Here is a 19,603-nt window from a genome sequence, read left to right as displayed (position 1 = left end):
CCTTATCAAAATGTCGTGAGTTTGTGTTAAAAATCGATATCAAACAATATATCGTTCAGTCTCTAGCACTGATATCAGATATCAGTATATCAGCCTCAAAAATCCCGTATCAGGAATATTTTGATTCTACTCATAGAGGCTTTAACTTGAAATTGCTCCGAGGCTGCGCTGCCCTGATTGGCTGAGTTAACCCTCAGTGAGTGGAGCTACACAAAGTGTTTCTATTGACTGTTACACAGAAGCTAAACGGTGTCTGAGGATGTAGTTTAAAAATGACGACGATTAAATTTGCTCTGCCTTAAGAGAAATATATATACGGCTACTACTGTAACTAAAACACAAATATCAGCAGCTGACCACACACTAGTGTTGCTGTGTTGACTCAAGTTCAACCAAAAAGACACAGACCATACAAAAATCATCCTTACATTTAAAAAAAAAAAGAAAATATGGCAATAATCAGCTGGTTTTAAAAGCCAGCGGGTGTGTGTGTGTCTTTACACACAAACTAAACAACAAAAGAATCACCTGAAACTGAAACAACCAGCTAACACACTGCTGCGATGGCACAAAAACAGGAAGTTTAAAGGCTGATCAAAAATTAGTTGCCAAATTTTTTCATGCCAGCCTGTAGGAATGACACCCAGACAAACTCAACAAACTGGGTTTAATGGACCATTCTGGGTTTTTTTAATTCAGTACAAAATTCCCTTCAATCTGTTTGGTTTCTTTTTCTCTTTTTTTTTTTTGGTTTTTCCTTTGATCCAATTAGAACTCAAATAGGATTTTTATATTCATTAAGTAACCAGTGAAGACATTAAAATATTCCCACACTTACATTCAAGTGCTTAGAGGATTATATTGCATCGTTATCTTGTCGTATTCTACTCTAAACTGTAGCCACTGGACTTGCATTAAGCCTGCGTGTAAGGACACAAGAGATGAATTTACTGTAGAAAAAAAAACAAAAAAAAAAATCTACTCTCCTCTAAAAAATATCTAAGTGTCTTAGCGTTGATACTGTTTATCATTAAATATATTCTATGAGTTACAAACAGCGTTTCTAAATTGCCTATCAAAAAACCAATTCACATTGAAGGAGCAGGAAGAGTACAGAGGCACAAAAGCTTATTGCTGCCACCGATATGTAGAAATACTGCACTTTATTCACATTGTTATACTGAGGATATAATCTGTGTCGGGGTTAAACCGCATGCAGTCTGACTGGTTAGTTTAAGCCGAATGAGAACTAATTTTCAGGTTATATTATAGCCGATGTTAGCCTCCAACAGTAAAGTGCACAGTCCACACAAGAACATAACGAGGCTTCGTCCCTAAAAAAAAAAAAAAAAAAAACATTTTGAGGAATCTTTGCATTGCAGTTTTAATGGCCGAAGAGGGTAAGAGCGGTATTTTAATGTAAACAAACGGCAAAGAGCCACAACTTTGGAAGTTCAAGTGTTTTTTTTTTCTTCTCCCGATTGGAGTTTATTAGTACCAGGGCTGAGTGAGGTTAGATTGAAGCGCTAAAAAAAAACAAAAAAACAACGGGCTCAGAACCAGGAAGCCAAGAAGAAATCACCTGACAGTCGTGTGTCAGGTATTTTAGTTTTATGTATGAATATTTGCTTAGAATAAATTCTGAATAAATGGAGCGGAGAGAAGCTCAACGCTAGAATCACTTCAACAATCTGCAGCTTTGTTCACACTTTCAACTGTTCTTTAAGTAGACATTAGAATAACTAGTAAATGTGAAAAAAAAATATACAATTTTGTGAAATTCTTACTGCAAATATAACAAATCCCCCCCCCAAATAATCAAGCCATGACAGACCAACAAGTGCTAATGATTCATGTAATTCTCAGAACTGGTTTTTTAATGAACGATTGTATCTTATGGCTGAAATCATCGTGAAAATGTCGACATCACTCAGCCCTCATCAGTACCAACCGTGCGTGTCGTCGTGTTCTTTACACCGACGGGTCGTCACTTCAGACTCGTTATGTTCATATTGCTTTTAGTTTCATCCAGCTGTGTTCTTGACGTTTTCGCTCTAGTCAAACAAAATTTCTTACACATTTCTTTCTTTAAATTTTTTTTACATTTTATTTTATGCAAAGCGCCTCGCCGTGAGCGTCGCCTTGTGTTTGCGTACCTCGCTCTTGATCTAGACAGGGAATGTAACCCCGGACCCCGGCGGCGTTAAGAGTCTCGCTTGTTCCTGTTACTTGCATAAATGTTTGTTATAGCGAGGCGGTTTAAAAAAAAAAAATCACCCCCAAGCTCAGTATTAAGAGCCAGAACTGACTCCGGTGAATTCAGGAAGTGCTTTATCAATTCGTTAATGCACGTTGCTTTTCCTCCTCTAATTTAGGAACAGAAGTCACCGGAAGCTCGACCCGCCTTCTCACTATACTTCATACTGGTAACAGAAGCACAACTAACCTGCTGACTGACACTGGGAAACCAAATAAAAAAATCTGTCTGATCACTGGTTTTGGGGTCAGTGTGGCGTGGGAGCTCCTGACTGGAGGTGAACAGAAGAGCTGGACAAGGGTGGGGGGGGTGGAGGGGATAGGGGAGGGGATGGGGGAGGGCAGAGAGAGAGGGGGGGCAGGTGGCTCCACAGTGTTGGGGTCCTCACGGTAGAGACTCTTCTAAGACTTGCCTGCGCTGGCCACAAACGGGACTGAGCCGAACAGGTCCTCCGGTGGGAGGGGCTTGGCGGTGGAGGCGGCAGGCTGCGGCCGGTCGGTTTCCACACTGGCGGTTCTCTCCACTGGCTTTTCTGTACGTAGAAGATCACAGAGGGGGAAGCTAATTAGATCTACAGCTATGACACCAGAGAAAATAAATACATAAACAGACACCGAGTACAAAATACTCCTTTTCCATTTAGAATAGTGCAGGTTAATAAAAATATGCTGAAACTTATGGTGATTGTTACATGTGAATTCTCTTCTTTTGTCAAACTAGAGTCCTTTGTTGTTCCCTGTACAAACTCACCCAGTTATGATGATATTTTATAAAAGTAGGAAGCAATCAGGGAGCTCAAAACTTCCATCAAGGCTTCAAAGTCCTCTGATTTTGTTATTTTTTTTTGCAATATCTTTAGATATTTTTATTAAGATTAATCTTTATCTGCAGCAAAATACACATTTATCCTTTAAGTATGTGCAGCAGTTCATTAGAAAATAGCAATTATGCTCTCACACTGTTAAGAAATCCTTAAAACGTGTAAAATGTTTGATATTTCATCTCTGCAACTGCCAGACAGACAAATCAGTGAGAAGAAGTAAATCTATTGGAAGGGCTCTATAAAAGTTTAGTAGTAAGTGATGAGACAAATGAAAAGGGTCACTTGCTTGCTCTGAGCATGTCGAACTCCCGATCGATCAGCTCCTCCTCGGTCAATTTAGAGAAGTTGTCCTCTCCGAAAGGGTTCCAGCGAGACATGTCGGGGGGGTTACTGACTGTACTGTTGCAGCTCTGAGCGGGCGGGGTGATCCCGTCGGAGGCGAGCAGAGGGTTTCTACTGTGGAGAGAAGACGACAACAACAAGAACAGCCTGTTACAGAAAGAATCACAAGTTTTGCCGCACAAATGAGACTCAATTATAGTTAAAACCAAGAGAGGACGGAGGGAAGACGTCTCTGCTCTCTGTAGAAAAGTCTTGAAGCTTGTATATATAAAAATATACACAACAGGCACAAAAAAGTGTTGTTTTTAAGTTTTAATACTGTTTTTAAATAATTATAAGGATCATTAACTTTGTTCAATAGGATATTGTAGCTAAAAAGTCACAGGTTTTTACTGATTTTACACATATCCATGATTCAGGAAACTAATTTAATAAAGAAAGAAAACGCTCAAGATGTGGCTGAAAGCTCTGGAAAATGTCCAGTAAGTGTACTTTAAAAAAAAATAGCCAAAATACTTCATTAAGGTTTTGTCATCTTACAACTGGCATTTAAAAAGGAAATCATTTAAATATTTCAGCATTACCAAACTCCATAAATAATTTGTTAAATAATTTGTATTAACTGAAATCATGATTATTTATTGTGGAGAGAAAAAAATCTAGGGCTGTAGCAGTTAGGTCGATTAGCTCGTCCGACTAAATTCTCATTGGTCGAATAATCTCCGTGTTATTTTCATAAAGAGAAAAGTGCTACATCAACAGCCTTCCAGGATTAATCCATTATTTCTTGCGGCGGGAGGGACAGACTAACAAATTACCTGTGAAAACAACGGGGGTGTATTCAAAACACCCCCGTTGTTTTCACAACTTTGAACTCGCCCAACCTAACGGAGACTGTTGGGTCTAACTGTACTCAACGTTTACTGAACGTACTGAACGTTTACTGAATCTGTGTTTCTCCATAATGACACAACGAGAACCCCCGCCAGGCCAAAAAAATATTTTTTAATATTTGATATCCGAATGAATATCCATTTATTCGGAAATCGATAGCGTTTGGGAGTCTCTGTGCAGCGCTGTTCCGGTACGTGAGTCAACGTCTGTCGTTGCCTGGGAAACCACTGGTCGCGTAACTCCGTTAAGGAGCATGTTTGCGTAGCGAGCGGGAAAGAGCGAGGGGCAGAGAAGTGACGGTGGATGCGAGCGGGGCAGAGGAAAAGGTTAGTAGTAAGTTGTCAGTACAGTACAGACTACAGTGTGTCAGTTAATAAATGCTAAAAAGTCACGTCTGTTGTTTCCCCAAATGCTGGAAAAGTAAAGGGGGTTAGCTCCAAAGTTAGCAACAATGGGCTAGCATAACCTCAAGACACAGAACAGAGAAATGTGTAGCTGCTGAGTTTACTGTGCACTCTGTCCCGTTACAGTGCCCCCGCGCGCGACTAAGCGATTAGTTGAAGATTATGTACGATTTTGGTCGACCAAGATTTTATTGGGTTGACTGCAGCCCTAAAAAAACTGTGGCTTTTTATGCTACAGGGGTAGCTGGGCTATAAATCAAACATGGAATTTTTTACATCTGGCTTGACATGAACTTTGATTTTCATGGACTGACTTTCATACTGAATTACATATTAGTGGTTCAACAGACATAAGACGCTTTTAAAACCTTGTAGAAGGAAAAAAAAAGTTTGAATCTGAGCCTTCAGTGACAATAAGAAAAATCAAGGTGATACAAATATTCCAATGCTTGATTTTGGTTTGATTTTAAGACCTGCAGGGGGCGTTACCTGGGGTTAGTGTATGACGGATCCACAGGTGACGGTCCCCCCATCTGACCAGTTGCGGCTCCACTTCCAGCAGTGGGTGTGGTTGCATTGTAGGAACCCAGTGGGATCTGGAACTCAAGAGGGGACGACAGATAGGGGAGAGGCTGCTGAGCGGGGTGATGCTGCTGCTGCTGCTGTTGTTGTTGTTGTTGTTGGAGATGTTGATGCTGTTGTTGTTGCTGCTGCTGTTGGACAAAGGCCTGTTGGTACTGGTGCAGCTGTTAGGGAAGGAAGAGAGGGAGAAAAGGGGGAAGGGAATGAGGGACGGACTTTTGATTTCATGGCGCGCACAATGATGACCAAGATAGATGATGAAATGTTGTTAGAAACCAGTTCTGGATTTTGGAAAGCTGGGGACACAGTGGAGGGGGAGGGACGAGGGAATGAAAGTCAAACAGCACGTAGGACACCAAACTGAACAAAATGAACCAAGTTCCAAATGCAATAAAAGATCACCTGAAACACTGACTGACTGTTTTAAAGCTGCGTTATTACTGTGTATATTGTGTGGTGCTGGACAAGTGCCAAAACACCAAAACTACAGTCTAAAAAAGGCTAAAAGAGCTCCGCAAAGTCAGTGATAAATCTGCAAGTTGCAAGAAACCCCTTACATGTTTTACTCAAAGCATACAGAAGAAATATTTTTATGGGAATTCTCTTTAAGGAGGTGATCATTACACCGTATAACAAATCTGCAGTCACTTAGCAAAGCTGGTCTAAGTTCACAAAAGAAATGCTGTTTTTTTTTTTTTTAAATATTTAGCTGGTTTCCTGGGAATAAGAACAGTAAATGTAAGAGGTGCTCTCTTCCCCTGCTTGCAAACTGCTTCATATGTCAGGATGCAACACAGAGGAAACTGCTCGATTTCACCCTCTGTTCGATCCCCTCGTGGCTTCGCTCGGACCAGATTGCCTCTGAAATAAAACAGATGGTACTCGTTCGGTGGGAAACGAGCTAAAAATTGTGCCGCCCTAACAGTGCGTATTTGGAGGACCTGTGTTTGTGTGGTTGATGCAGTATCTGCGTAAATACTAGTTTTCTGAATACTTGGACGGGGGTCAGTAGGAAGTTTGAGCGTCTGCTTCCAATGCTGCTTGGCACAGAAATGAAGCATTTCCACTGAAGAGGGACTGTCTGCCAGTGTTTGAAACAGAGAGAGCAATTTTCGGCCATCCTGACATTAAATGAAATATTCGGCTTCGTGTTACTTCATGCTGCGTCTCCATGTGTTTCGCTGTCATTTGCTCAAGCTATTTATTGCAGAGTTGGATGAAATACTCCGGCTCTGAAAATTCTGTGATGATTTTAAGTTCGAGGCACCCTCGAATGCTTGAATGGGTTTGAACGTGAGCAAATTCAAGCAGCAGATCTAACCCGAGTCTTTGATGCAGACCCTGTGACAGAACTCACCATGGCAGCGTACTGGGCCTGGGCCTGGGCCTGGGCCTGGGCCTGGGCCTGGGCCTGAGCAACCTGCTGCTGGTACATCGGCTGCATCATCATCTGTTGCTGCTGCTGCTGCTGCTGCTGCTGCTGGAGCAGGACCTGTTGCTGCTGCAGCTGGAGGGACTGCTGCACAGCTTGTTGATACTGGAGGAGGGTTGTTAAAGAGATTATAATGCTGAACATTTCTCTTGGTGACATTTTCAGAAAGCAGCAGTGGTTGGGTAATGACTTGACTATACCTGGAGGTATTGGAGTTGCTGTGCATTCGCATGTTGTTGCTGCACTGCTTGTTGTTGTTGTTGGTGGTGATGTTGTTGTTGTTGTTGTTGCAACTGTTGTAGACGCAGGTCACCGGGCTGCAGTTGCTGCAGGACTCGGTGCTGCTGACTGCTGGGCTGGGGCTGGGGCTGAATGGATGGCTGAGCAGAGCCGGGGGTGGGAGCTGTGTGGGTAGATACAGATTCATGGATTTATTTCTCTGAAAACCGTTTCAGGGACGTAATCCAACAGAAGTTTAACCAGACGCCTGATAAATGTTTAAAGCAGAAATGAATGATTTTCAGATACATGACTATCATGAAAACATTAATATCTGAGTATACTGACATCACAAATAGTTAAGATATATCCTGAATTTTATACTGAAGTAATATGACATTTTTCTCTCACTTGAAAAGTCTTTCTGAGTGCAGAAACTCAAAAATATGATTTTTAAAACCTGGATTTGAAAAGTAGGGTTGCTCAGTCAGTTAAAGGTGCAATATACAACATTCAGCCCCATTAGATGTTGCACTAGAGCACCAGTTTATTCAATAAAGTTGAGAACAAAACAAAAGAAAAGAAAGTGACATCTGAACACACACATCAAACTGTCAAACTAGGAAGTGCTCATAAAATATGGATTAAGTTTCTGTTACTGCGTCACCTATTTTATATGTTTTCAGAAACATATTTTAGTGTACTGTTTAGCTATAATATGAGAAAATTTGTGACCCGGCAGCCATGTTGAAAGCGGAGTCGGGGGGGACTCACATGCACTAACATGCATGTGCAGCTGGACCAGCTATCAAAACAAAGAACAGAGACTGATTACAACACACACACAGAGGGAGTGTGACTTCATTCACTGCTCAGGTCACCATTACTCATCTGTTTCTTTACACAGCAGATAGTTGTTTGCAGACATCTAATGGGGCTGAATGTTGTATGTATTCCACCTTTAAAACAAACTAAAGTATTCAGTTTTATCTCATACATAAACACATTTTATATTTCTCTTTATATTACTGTAAGTTTCATTGATTAAAATGTTCTTTATTCTGATGAGAATCTACTTTCAAGTCACTGAATGTCTGATAAAGATAAAAAAAATATCAGTCTCACTGATGTTTAACAAACCTTTCTGGCCGTTGCTGACGGGTGCTGAAGGCACGGTCATCTTGACGGGGGTGACAGTGTTTGCGATTGGCAGGACGTTGCTGTTTGCTGCCTTTGGCCTCTGTCTGGGAGCTATTGATGTTTCAGTCGGGCCCACAGAGTCTGTTATCCTGAGAGGAAAGAATAAAAAGTTGTTTAGTTTTCCTTGACCAGTAACACACTGAGCATTCATTATGTCACACTAAATGAGGGATAACAATTGCCATTCATACGTACAGTAATGTTTCCACTGTTCTTGCACTGAATTCTCATGTCTAATGTGCTTTTATTCAGTTTAAGAAAGCAGTTTTGAGTGAGTCTTCAGTGAGCAGTACCTGGCTTTCGTCATACTTTTCTTTGCGGCGACCTCGCTGGCCGTTAGAGGCTCTGGTAGTGATGTAGGGATGGGAGAGTTCTGGAGAGAACAAGAAAAGATCAGAATCATGGTTAAAAAAGAAGCAAAAACTGCAAATGTTAAACACAAAGCAACTGCATTGTTCTTGTGACTTACAAAGAGATTTGGCACTGGACAGTCCTTTCCAGCTAATTTGAAGGCAAAGTAGGACACTTGGTAAATGTCTGGTCTCTTCTCCTGGTCTGGTTCGAGCATATATCCTGTTAGAGACAGAGAGGTAATTTAATACAGTATGATGAGCACAACAGTTATGGATTTATTGTGGTTGCATCTTTCATATTTGGCCACTTGGGGGAGCTGTTGGTCTAGTAATTAAAAAGGGAAGCTCTGCCACAAGATACAAGCAGGGAAGTGAAGTAATTTGAAAGCAAACAAGGGCTGCCATAACTGGCAGTCCATGACTGGTTCAAACAGGCTCAAGTTGTGTAAATGCATGACAACAAGAAGACAGTTACTGATCACTGTGTGTGAGCAGAGCAGAAAGGGAGCATTATCAAAATGACAAAACAACATTGTGCTCCCAAATTACAATTTAGCTAATGATAGAAAATATTTAAGTAGAGTTAAAAGAAGAATATACCTCTTGAAAATGTAACTCTACAAATTCTCCTTTGCTGCATTCTGCGCAATTGTTTTATACTTTATACTTTGACATGGTTGAACCCACAGTCAAGTTCCTTTATGTGGCCAAATATGTGTCTACTATTCATAAAAAAAGTGATTTACAAAACACAAAAGGGCAAAAAAAAGAAAGATTTCCACTTCAAACAAACCTTTTCTACAGCTGTGTTTCATAACAGAATAGACTGAAGATATAGTAGAAATAGTACCAGTGCAGTATATATCTCCCAAATCAGCCTAAAGTCAAATGAATTACTACCAAAAATCACTGGAACATTTATCCCGACTTCTTTAAACCAACGTTAAGTCACAAACTTACTGATTAAGCAGTGCAACTTGAAGGAGAATTTGGAGTTATCTGGAACAATAAAGGTTCCGTCACATATGGCGACTTGACTCTCCCCAAATGGAAGAGCGAAGAAACACAGCTTGTACAACAAGCATCCAAGTGCCTGTGAAAACAAAAGATAAGAGTCCGGTCAAACACCTGCATTCACTAACTTCCACAGTTGCTTATTGTTTGATATTTTTTTAAACGCTTAGGGTCAGGGAATACAAGGATACAGAAATGATACTTTTGTAAATATCTTACTTTGAGGGAAATACACATCTTTTTCTACAAAACCCTTTTTGTAATTTTTGACAAAATAAGCCATAAATCTCCAGCCATAAAAGTGAACAAAACTATGAATCTGACCGAGCATTCAATTTTTTAATTATTGATGTTTGACACACAGTTCTGGTGACATTTAGCTGGTTTAGTTCTGTTTTTACCACCAGAAGATGCGCTAAGTCTCGATACAAGAAACAGGAAGAAGATCCAAACTAACTAGAGCTAACTAGCTGGTTAGTTTTAAGTAATAATACACAATCTGTACTTTTTTAACCGTTTGAGGGAGAATTATCTGCAGTATTCATGACAGTTGCAGGAAATATACACGTTAACTAAACTTCTACGACTACCAACATTCTCTACATATCAAGTGCAGTCCACTCTAGTGGGAAGTGAAGTCCTGACGCTGGCAATGTTTTTCTCTTTCTCTCCCCTACTGAGCAGCACAAGACTGCTTAGCAAAAGAATTAATGTTCCTTATGTCACTGGCTAAAAAGCTGCTTTTAAAAAACCCAGGCCCAGAGTCTCGTCCCCCTGGCAATATGGCTGTCCAAAACAAATCCACATGCAAAAACGCTCTGCTCCCAAATAATATATTCAACTGGCGCTATATTTGGCCCCGGCATCTTTTTTTTTTTTTTTTTTTGCTGATGATGCCATTTGAGATGAAAGAGACTTTGGAATTAGCCACAGCATTTAGGGATGTTTTCCTTTGAGCGCTCTATCTGAAGACAGATATTCTCCACTGAACGAGCTAATCCAGTCTGATACTAAAACTCCTAATCTGCAGTCGGGCGGCGTATCCGCACTGAACGACCTCAAAACACAAGAATGACTGAATATAGTTTAAGAACACGTGGCTAAACATAGGACAGGAAGTGAGAACGCAGGGGGTAGTTAACAGGAAGTTGGTGTTTGTTATGAGATTAACAGTAGTTTGCCTCTAACAACCTTCCATCTGCATCTCCAACACGTTTAAGAAACTACAATCAAAAATGTGCATCATCAAGGCAAAAGTAGTGAACTTCTGGATGGTTTCTTTCATTAACTTAAGCTAATATTATATGAAATCCTTGTGGAGATTTCCCTATTGTGAATACTCCAAAGTTATGTCCTTAATTACTAGAATTAAATTACTACAATTCATCATTGTTTTATTCCATCCTTCTAATCTTAAGTCTTGATTCAAAGCTGTAAAAAACAGCAGAAGTGGAGTGAAACACCTTTTATATGCACGAGGTGTCCCATCAGCAGCCACATCTTTATACGCTTGCTGTTTTTAACTCCCTGGGTTTTAGTGCATCAATTTACACTCGCTCTTCAAAATGGCTGCCGTCCAAGCGTTTATTTCCCGCCTCTCCGCCTCACACCTTCCAATCAGCCGAGGCCCGTTTCACACAAGCTTATCGAGGTCCTCGACCGGGCCTAATTATCTCAAAACGGAGGGGGAGAACAGAAGAGGACAGGCGAGCGGGGAGGGGAGGAGGGACGACGAGATGGGAGTCTTGGCTTTTGTTGTGATGTCGCTTAATGTTTTATGAGGGAAAAACATTGTTGGAAGGCAAAAAGCCCAGGGGCGAGGCAAAAGAGAGAGATAGAGAGAGAGATAGAGAGAGAGAGAGACAGAGAGAGAGAGGAGGAACCTGTCGGGGCAGAGTGACACACAGGACACTGCCAGGACAAACCAGCCCTGCAGTGTGCATAACACACACATATATAGAAACACAAAGTAGGAGCGTACCCATATATCAGCCTTAGTGGTGATGGCTTTCCCTGCGTACAAGTTAATCATCTCCGGCGCCCGATATGACAGGGTCGTGTACCTGTGAGTTACAACAACAGAGAATAGTCAATGGCAGGTCAATGTTCAAATGACTAAGCACCAGTGGAGGGAAGTTCATGGACGTCAGTTAGCACAATTTTGAGATACTTATACCTCATTTATGATACTTCATACTACTCCACCACATTTAAAATAGAAATATTGTTTTTTTTGACAGCTGTAATTATATGTAATGACATTTAAATACAAAACATATGATGCACTTATGAAATATGATGAAGTTAAATAGTTCTACCTCGACCAGCTACAACATTAAAGTGCTGCTAACACATTAATGCACCATTAATAATAATAGTAAACTTTCTGAAAAAGGGCATTTTGATACTTTCTTCTTGCAGGACTTTTAACATGTGATGGAATATTTCTATATTTTGTCTAAGTAAAAGCTTCATATTTCACTGTAACATTTTATTTAGTTTTCTATTCACTTAATCAAAGTCACACTGTCAAACAGCTGGTTGTGTTTGGAATAAAAAATGAAAATGAGAAGAGCGTTTGATCTGTAGGTAAGTGGTTAGTCTGAATGCGTCATCGTAGTTCAGAGGCTTGCCGGATCGTGTGGGCGGCGTCATGAGAGAAAGAGAGTTTACACAGTCATATACTGTCGATAAGCCTCACACGTTGTACTTTATTACAGCTATAAATGTGGTAAAGTTTACAGGCCTGATCTGACCGCGCTGCTGAGATTTGATGCTCCGCAAATACAAAACATTACACTAGCGGCAGGTTGCGACCAAACAAAAATAGGTCAAAACCTGGTATATGGCTGGACCATTTTTTTTTAAAATGACAGATACAGGAAGTGGCGACACGTGGTGACCGAGCCCCGAGAAAGTGCACTGGGCTTTGACTGAAGCCAATTTGACATAGAGCCTTTCTCATGATTTGTTCATTTTAATACATTTATATTTAGAAATTATATCATACATCAAAATGCTACAGAGACATTATGGTCATCGGATCATGTTCTCCCGGGATGATGACAGACGTTAACCAGCCAATCATGTCAGGAGTCGGGCTGCTTTCATGTTCATTACAATGTCTGGTAGTTTTCCCGTTAGCTGTGCGAACTCCCACGAGGTGCACGCAACTTCTCAGCGGTCTCACCCTGCCAGCGCCTCCTCGCATCTCCCAAAACGTCGGAGCAAACAGGCGTTATCTGGATAAACTGATCACATATTGGGAATCTGAATGGTTACTTTCTCACCTAGAAAAATATTTAAACTTAATAAAGTGACATATTAACAGTCCTACAGCAAAAAACTACAACACCCATCGCCATCGCTGCCGGTTGGTGTGAAATGCATTCTGGGATACTAGGCTGTCCCAAGCTTCGTCCGCCAATAGTGTAACTTCATCACTCAATCAGTCACAGCCTTTCGTGTTAATAGGCCCCACCATGTCCCACAGTCACCACCTCCCATTACATCATCATCTTCAGCAATGTCATGTGACTATGTGAGCAAACCAAAACATGCATGGTGCTGCAAACACTATATTTTGAGGAACTGAGCTGTATCTGCTACCAGAGGGTCACGCAAGCTCCATCTGGGAGGTTTGTGAACACAAATTTTAAAAAAAAGAAAAATGGGTCCAAGTTAGAGTTGGTTGCATGCGACGCTTTATTTGACCGCCCTCTGGCAACACGCCACAACCGGTTTAGTTAGAAGTATTCGGCTGGTCTAAAACTGGTATGAATTCAGTGTGAATGTCACAGTTTGATTTGTTGGCCTGGGATGTCACACATCATAAGACTTCAGACCTCTTCACATAAAGCGAACACTTTTTCCTCAAAACATATAAACCAGTTATAACCTTTGGGTCCAAATAGTCCCCAAAACTGAGAAGCACCAGGAACTAAATTAGAAACTAACTGCTAACAATGGCTTTGTTTGAGTTTCTGCACATAGTGTAAGAGCACAGAGAGCTACAGAAAGTAGACAACAGATAGTAGTATCATCTCAGGAGGAGGGAGTTTTTGGTACTTTTATGTAAGAACTAAAACTGAAACTATGTCCCTGCGGTGGAGATGAAGGTAAAGCTAGGGAGTTTCATGTGGTTATATGCCGGGAATTTTTGACAATAGTTTTTCATAACTAGTTTGTTTATGTTTCTAACCGCTTTAACAAGAAAAACACAGATCCCATCCTAAAAAACTCCAGCTGGCAGGCAGAACAGCAAATTATACATAAATATCTGGCATTTACCGGCCACAGTGACTCGATTTCTTTGACTGACATGAGACTTACTTCTTAATCTCGTCCTCCACGGCGGTCACACCGTCTTTATGTGGCTGCAAGACTTTGTGAGTGGAACTGCCAAAATCACACAGTACATAACTGCCCTGGTCATTCAGAAGGATGTTTTCAACCTGCAGAAGGAACAGACAGAGGTTTTATGACCAGATACAATATATTATATATTCAGTTCTATGTCATTTTGTTTTGACAGGTTGATTTGTGGCTCATGTGCAAAACAAAAACAACAAAGGACACAGTGTTAATGACGGGAGCGTTCAAAACTAGGCCCTACCAATATCATCTGATCACAAAACTGCAGCTTCAGCAGTTTCAGATCTGCATTTGCAGTCCCTGCTGTGCCGCCCACAGACACAGAGAAGTAACAGCAGCACATGGTTTAGCAGCGCAAAGGTAAACACACTGGTGTGAACCAACTGCAGACGAGGAAACGAGATATCTTCTGCCAATTTGACACTTTTGAAACTGCCTGCAGGTGTAGACAGATGCAACTTTCTTCGCCTGAAGGTGGCAAAACAAACATGACTACATCTGCAGGTTTAAAAAGGGGCAAGTATACTTCATCAGAACTGCTTGTAAGATAGTCAGAAAGCTTCGGAAACCCCCTCCCCTCCCTGCTGCCGCTGTGTAAGGCCATTTCTGTAACTTTCCAAAACCTATAACCCGACATCACATCCTGATTGGCCGGCTATGCAGAGGTGAGCAATGAGCCAGGATTGTAACCTCTATCTCTGGGTCATTTCCCCCTCGCCCCGTGTATGAGGGGAGACATTTCACTCCGTCTTCATGCGGATCTGTTTGGTATAACTATAAACACTTATATACAAACAACCCTTAAACTTGCTGCCGCTGGTATTTCTATGCTTTCATATCAGCTGTGACATTTTTTTTTTGTGACAGACAGATGAACAAACAAACAACCCATCTGTAGCTCATCCCCTGATTACATCATATTAGGCAATGATAACAATTAATGTCCACACCCACACACACACGACTGATTTAATACACAGTGATGGAGTAGCGAGACAAGCCCTCATTACAGTAATTCTGCCACAGGATTCTCATCATAGCTGTTCTGCGGCCTGGGAGACGGAAGGAAAATTTCCGTAATGCATCTGTCTGTAAACAGATCTGTCCCTTATTATGTTATCAGATGAAAATAGGAAAGTTTCTGTGAAGATTGGGAGTGAAGTCTCAGCCTTTCTGTATGTTTCAGAAGTCGGCTTTCAGTTAATTCTTTCATTTTAGGGGCCACAGCTGATTGAACGACTTAACGAAAGAATTTAAAAGATGGGAAACAAGGAGGCAAAGAGATAAAAAGACATAAAAAGATAAAAGAAGGACAACAAGTGCATAGATGTAGATGTAAAAAGTGAATGTCTGAAGATAAAAAAAAGAGGTAGTAAGGCATTTGTGGAAGGTGTGACAGAAGAAGAGGATCAAGATAAAAAAAAAATAAAAGACTTTCCAAGGAAAAACTGAGCTAATGAAAGCAACACAGAGTCTCTCAATACTGTTGACAGCTCAGGGTTAAGGGGCTTTTTTTTGCACTCTCACTTCCCCTGGCGATGCGTGACTGGGGCCCCCGTGGTCTTTTGTGTCCCTGCAATGTTATGTAAGCCGTGTAGGCTGAACAGATAGACGGCGAACAGAGGACAGGCCTGTGGAGCTGAAGGGACCACACTGTTTAGAGGCTTGTCCAACTGGACAGAGTACAGCAAGCCCACTGATGAGGGGGGGGGGGGGGGGGGGCACTGAGGAGGATTCAACCAGGCTGGGAAATTACCACCGGCCTCTAAGCATCAGCGAAAAAAATAAGGTTGTTTATTTGAAAACCTTATTCTAAAAAAAATCAAGTTAGCAGAAAGTCACGGAGGGATTTCGAGATAGTCTGGACGCTGTGGAAGGAGTTAGTTTGGCGCTCTGAGAGGAGGAGGAGGAGAGAGGATATAGAGGTGGATGAGCTACAAACAAGGGGGTGGAGGGGTCGTCGGACTACAGGAAGGAAAGGAAATAGGAGAGCAAGCTGACAAAGGAAGTGGGGGAGCGTAAGAGGAAGCAGAGGAGTTAGAATGGGGGGGAGCGAAGTGAAATCCAAAGTTTTATTTCTTCTGCTGACTGAGCAGATTTGCAGTTTTTCCAAAACATCATCTGACATTTAATTTAATAAATAACTGTTCAAGTGGCCATCAAGGAGCTCTTCCTCATGATTTTGCAGGCATTTTTGGGAAACGCTTTCTTTCTTTAGTATTTGTTTAGTATTTGCACCCCACTTCACAACTTGTCAAACAGTGTTGATAATATTGAGACATCGCTGATTCTGTTCCTGCTTCCAGGAATATTATGAGGGGGCCTTCCAGATCTACTTGGTCTTAATAACAGACCCAGTAGTGAGTAAATAGCCCTACCAGAACAAAACATGTACAAGCTGTTAAACTCTGAATTATACTTGATGTTTAGTTTTTAGTCAGAAGAACAGGAAATGAGCCAGCAAGTTGGATTTTAATGTTTTTCTTGTAAGGATTTTGTGCTTCTCTCTATTAAATATCTTTGTAAATGGAATATTCTGAGTTTTCTGACGGTTTACCTTGAGGTCTCTATGGATGATGGGGGTCTTGCATTGGTGCAGGCGGGCCACCGCCTCACAGGTGTCACAGAAGATGTGGAGGACCTCGGCCTCGCTGAAGCCCACGTTTAACCGCTGGTTCATCTGCTTCACCACCTGACCGGCTTGAAAGAGAAAGAAGACGGCTTTAAGTTTTCAGTTCAAGCTGGGAAACCAATGCGAGCCGGTGTATTTGGCGTTTTGTCCCCCCTTGCAATATAGCAAATGGTATCTAAGTAAAAGTCAGCTAGGGACATATTTTGTGTAACCAAAGCCACAAACATGAAAAAAGTGAAATGGTGTGTGTTGTTTGAGCACATGACAGTATTTCCTGCTTCACACTCAGCGTGGTGTTTCCAGGACATTCATATCAATACCGAAAATTAAAGCCAAATGTTTTTACAATTTTTTTTTTGTTTGCAAACCAGATGTGTGGGAAATAAGGATTCACATCAATCTCTAAATAAACTAAATACAATGAATCACCATCTAAAAAGTCTTTGTCTATCTGATTGTTCTCAGTAACCAGAGTAATGTGTGCATGTAAACGTGTCCAATGAGGGCAAAACTGCTCAAAATAGCCTTACAAAAAAAAGACAAGCTGAGCCCTGTGAGCTGCCACGATCGATACGGGGGCCACGAAAAGGACAGAGGCTGCGACAGAGCATTTAGTACGAGTTTAACTACCTCTAACGCAAATAAAACATGAAGTGATGAGTGTTTTCTTACCTTTACAATACTCCATGAGGATGAGGACCTCCCAGACGCTGTCTGACACAGCGTTGATGGTGGAGTCCAGGTAGCCGACGATGTTCTTATGGCCTGACAGCTCCTTCTACAGACGGGACGACAACATGGCATCAGAATGGAAAGACAGTTCAGTAATGAGCAGGAAGATCCCACTCGAGATGTACAAGTGTGTGTTTCCAGAATCAAATGAACTCTTAATACACAACCTTAAATAAACAGCGGCTACTGAGGAGATTACAAAGAGTAAACGTGAGGATTGTGAACACTTTTATCCCTCTGTGTTATTGCTGGTGAGCATGCATGTTTGAACTTGTATAGGGATTGTTTTATTTGCTCGGCAGTGGTTCACTGCTTCTGAATGTACAATTTAAAAAAATCAAGCAGGGGCCAACAGCAGCAGTCTGGAATAACGCTTTGCTGTTTCTTCTTCGTCTTTTTAATGTGGTGTAAGTAACAAAACTCGATTCATTCTCTGGATTAAAGCATCACACTGTTTGTGTTTGTCGGTTGTTAAATGCCAGCGTGAGCAGAGAGACTGCTGTGTGTTGTGGAAACCGACACACCTAAGGCAACGTCCCAAAAGGCCAGAACTGTGTCAATGTTTAAGGTCAGCTGTGTGTGTGTGTGTGTGTGTGTGTGTGTGTGTGTGTGTGTGTGTGTGTGTGTGTGTGTGTGTGTGGGTGAGTATTACACATTGTTCCAGATGATGAGACAGTGAACAGACACATGAAGCTAGCCAAACAGCTCAGAGTGAGCTGTTCGCAGACACGCTGAGGTCAAACGTTCAAGACGAGACATCTGTTGTTGTCTAACTTGTTGATGTCTGCTACATGAGGATATCTAACTTCGAATGGCATGAAACACCTTGAATAATAACGTGTTGTGATCATGTGAGTGCCAACTATGTGAGACAGATCAAAAGTATTTGTCGGTGGACCAGGTGCTTTACTACAATACCACCCCAGCACACAGCCAAAAGTTTTTTTTTTGGCTCTTGCCAGACTGGTAATGTTGGAAAACAGGATGGGTTATGAAGACGGAATGAGGCTGTTTATACAGTATGCATCTTGCTTTATGAGAGCAAGTTTGTTTTTTTAATGAGGGCTTATGTCCCATTTGAAACAGGAATTATGTGCTTAAATTAAATACCTCAAAACTTAAGAGTGCCCTCATGAAACGTTTAGATAATGAGCACAGTGCTCCGGCCAGGAAAGTAGTTTGACACTAAGGCAGAACAGTGGAAAATAATGTTGTGTAGATCAGCAAAAGATGAGCTAATACTTTATTTTAAAGTCTTATTAATCTCAACTCATGCAAATATCACCACAACCTGAAGCTGCACAGTTAACCCCCAGTGATAACATCTTAACTTCCTGTTGTCTGTTTATTATTATTAATGTGATTTAAAACTAGTGACCGTATTTAAAATATAAAGCTCTTGCAATAAAGACAAACAGGAAAACTTCAGTGGAGCTTAGAGATAACAACTCTATCTGAACAGAGTGATGCTGCTCTCACCATGATAGTGATCTCCCTCTTGTAGACGTTTAGGTCCGGGACGTTGTTGACGTACATCCTTTTGAGAGCACAGCGGACACCGCTGTGCGTACGAGCCAGGAACACCACCGAGAAGCCTCCTGCGTAAACACAAGATGACCAGTTAGCGTCACATCAGCATACTGGAGTTCTTCTTTTCACAGGTGAAGTGAAGATGACGTTAATCATGAGACAACACTTGTTAAGTTATGGCCCCCTCCCCCTCTCCAAAGCTGTCAATCTAGAGGAAACACTGTAAAAAGTCATGCAATGTGGACAAACTGCTTGTTGACCTTTAAGAAAATGCTCACAAGACTTCATTTGCCTTACATGACAATTGCAAAGACATTTTCAGGGTTGAGGTTTGTGTAGCAAAAAAAAAAAAAAAAAAAAAAAAAAAACTTTACATAGTTGGTCTAATTTTCCATTACCAACTTCTTTTTTCCCCCCTTGCTCAAATTTCCAATTTCTGTGTCACTGCTCGTGAACCAACATTTCATGCCTAAGTAGTGTGGTTGTGCTGCTCGCTGGACAACAGTGGAAGACTGGTGGTGATGCCAAGTGTGATTGTGGTGCATAAAAGAAGTACAAAAACATAGCAGTGAAAGTGAATAACAGGAGCATGCACACTTAGCTTCTCTTAAAAGTTAATGAAGAAAAATGTGCGTCAATCATATCAGATAAAAGGTGTAATAAAAGATTTATAAGAGATTATGTTTTAACGGCAGCTAACTGGTTTCATGAGCAAGTAGGGTAAGCTCATTTAGCTAGCGCTGGCCTAACTCCAACTGGGACTAATCCTGGAGTGAATGAAGCCGGCGGCTTTTATGAAATACAACAAGGTTTTA

General features: G+C 41.2%; 1 protein-coding gene across 3 annotated transcripts in view; it reads right to left on the bottom strand.

Annotated features, from left to right (window-relative positions):
• Positions 1–19,603, bottom strand: part of bmp2k (BMP2 inducible kinase) — a 48,435-nt gene that overhangs the window by 8,669 nt on the left and 20,163 nt on the right. The window contains exons 2-15 of one of the 3 annotated variants that reach the window (XM_042420446.1): positions 18,738–18,856; positions 17,199–17,304; positions 16,452–16,594; positions 13,853–13,974; positions 11,502–11,583; positions 9,467–9,599; positions 8,623–8,726; positions 8,447–8,526; positions 8,094–8,242; positions 6,935–7,137; positions 6,660–6,839; positions 5,210–5,466; positions 3,367–3,536; positions 2,670–2,789 (exon numbers count right to left, since the gene is read on the bottom strand). In XM_042420446.1, the coding sequence (XP_042276380.1) occupies positions 2,670–2,789; positions 3,367–3,536; positions 5,210–5,466; positions 6,660–6,839; positions 6,935–7,137; positions 8,094–8,242; positions 8,447–8,526; positions 8,623–8,726; positions 9,467–9,599; positions 11,502–11,583; positions 13,853–13,974; positions 16,452–16,594; positions 17,199–17,304; positions 18,738–18,856 (1,968 nt within the window). Of the gene's footprint in view, positions 1–2,669; positions 2,790–3,366; positions 3,537–5,209; positions 5,467–6,659; positions 6,840–6,934; positions 7,138–8,093; positions 8,243–8,446; positions 8,727–9,466; positions 9,600–11,501; positions 11,584–13,852; positions 13,975–16,451; positions 16,595–17,198; positions 17,305–18,737; positions 18,857–19,603 lie in introns of all 3 variants that reach the window. The other 2 variants (XM_042420444.1, XM_042420445.1) reach the window with 2 other exon arrangements.

This window comes from Thunnus maccoyii, chromosome 9 (assembly GCF_910596095.1).
Source record: "Thunnus maccoyii chromosome 9, fThuMac1.1, whole genome shotgun sequence".
In the NCBI taxonomy this organism is placed as follows: domain Eukaryota; kingdom Metazoa; phylum Chordata; class Actinopteri; order Scombriformes; family Scombridae; genus Thunnus; species Thunnus maccoyii.
Note: the sequence above shows the minus strand (reverse complement) of the source record. Positions and strands in the feature narration are given on the sequence as shown.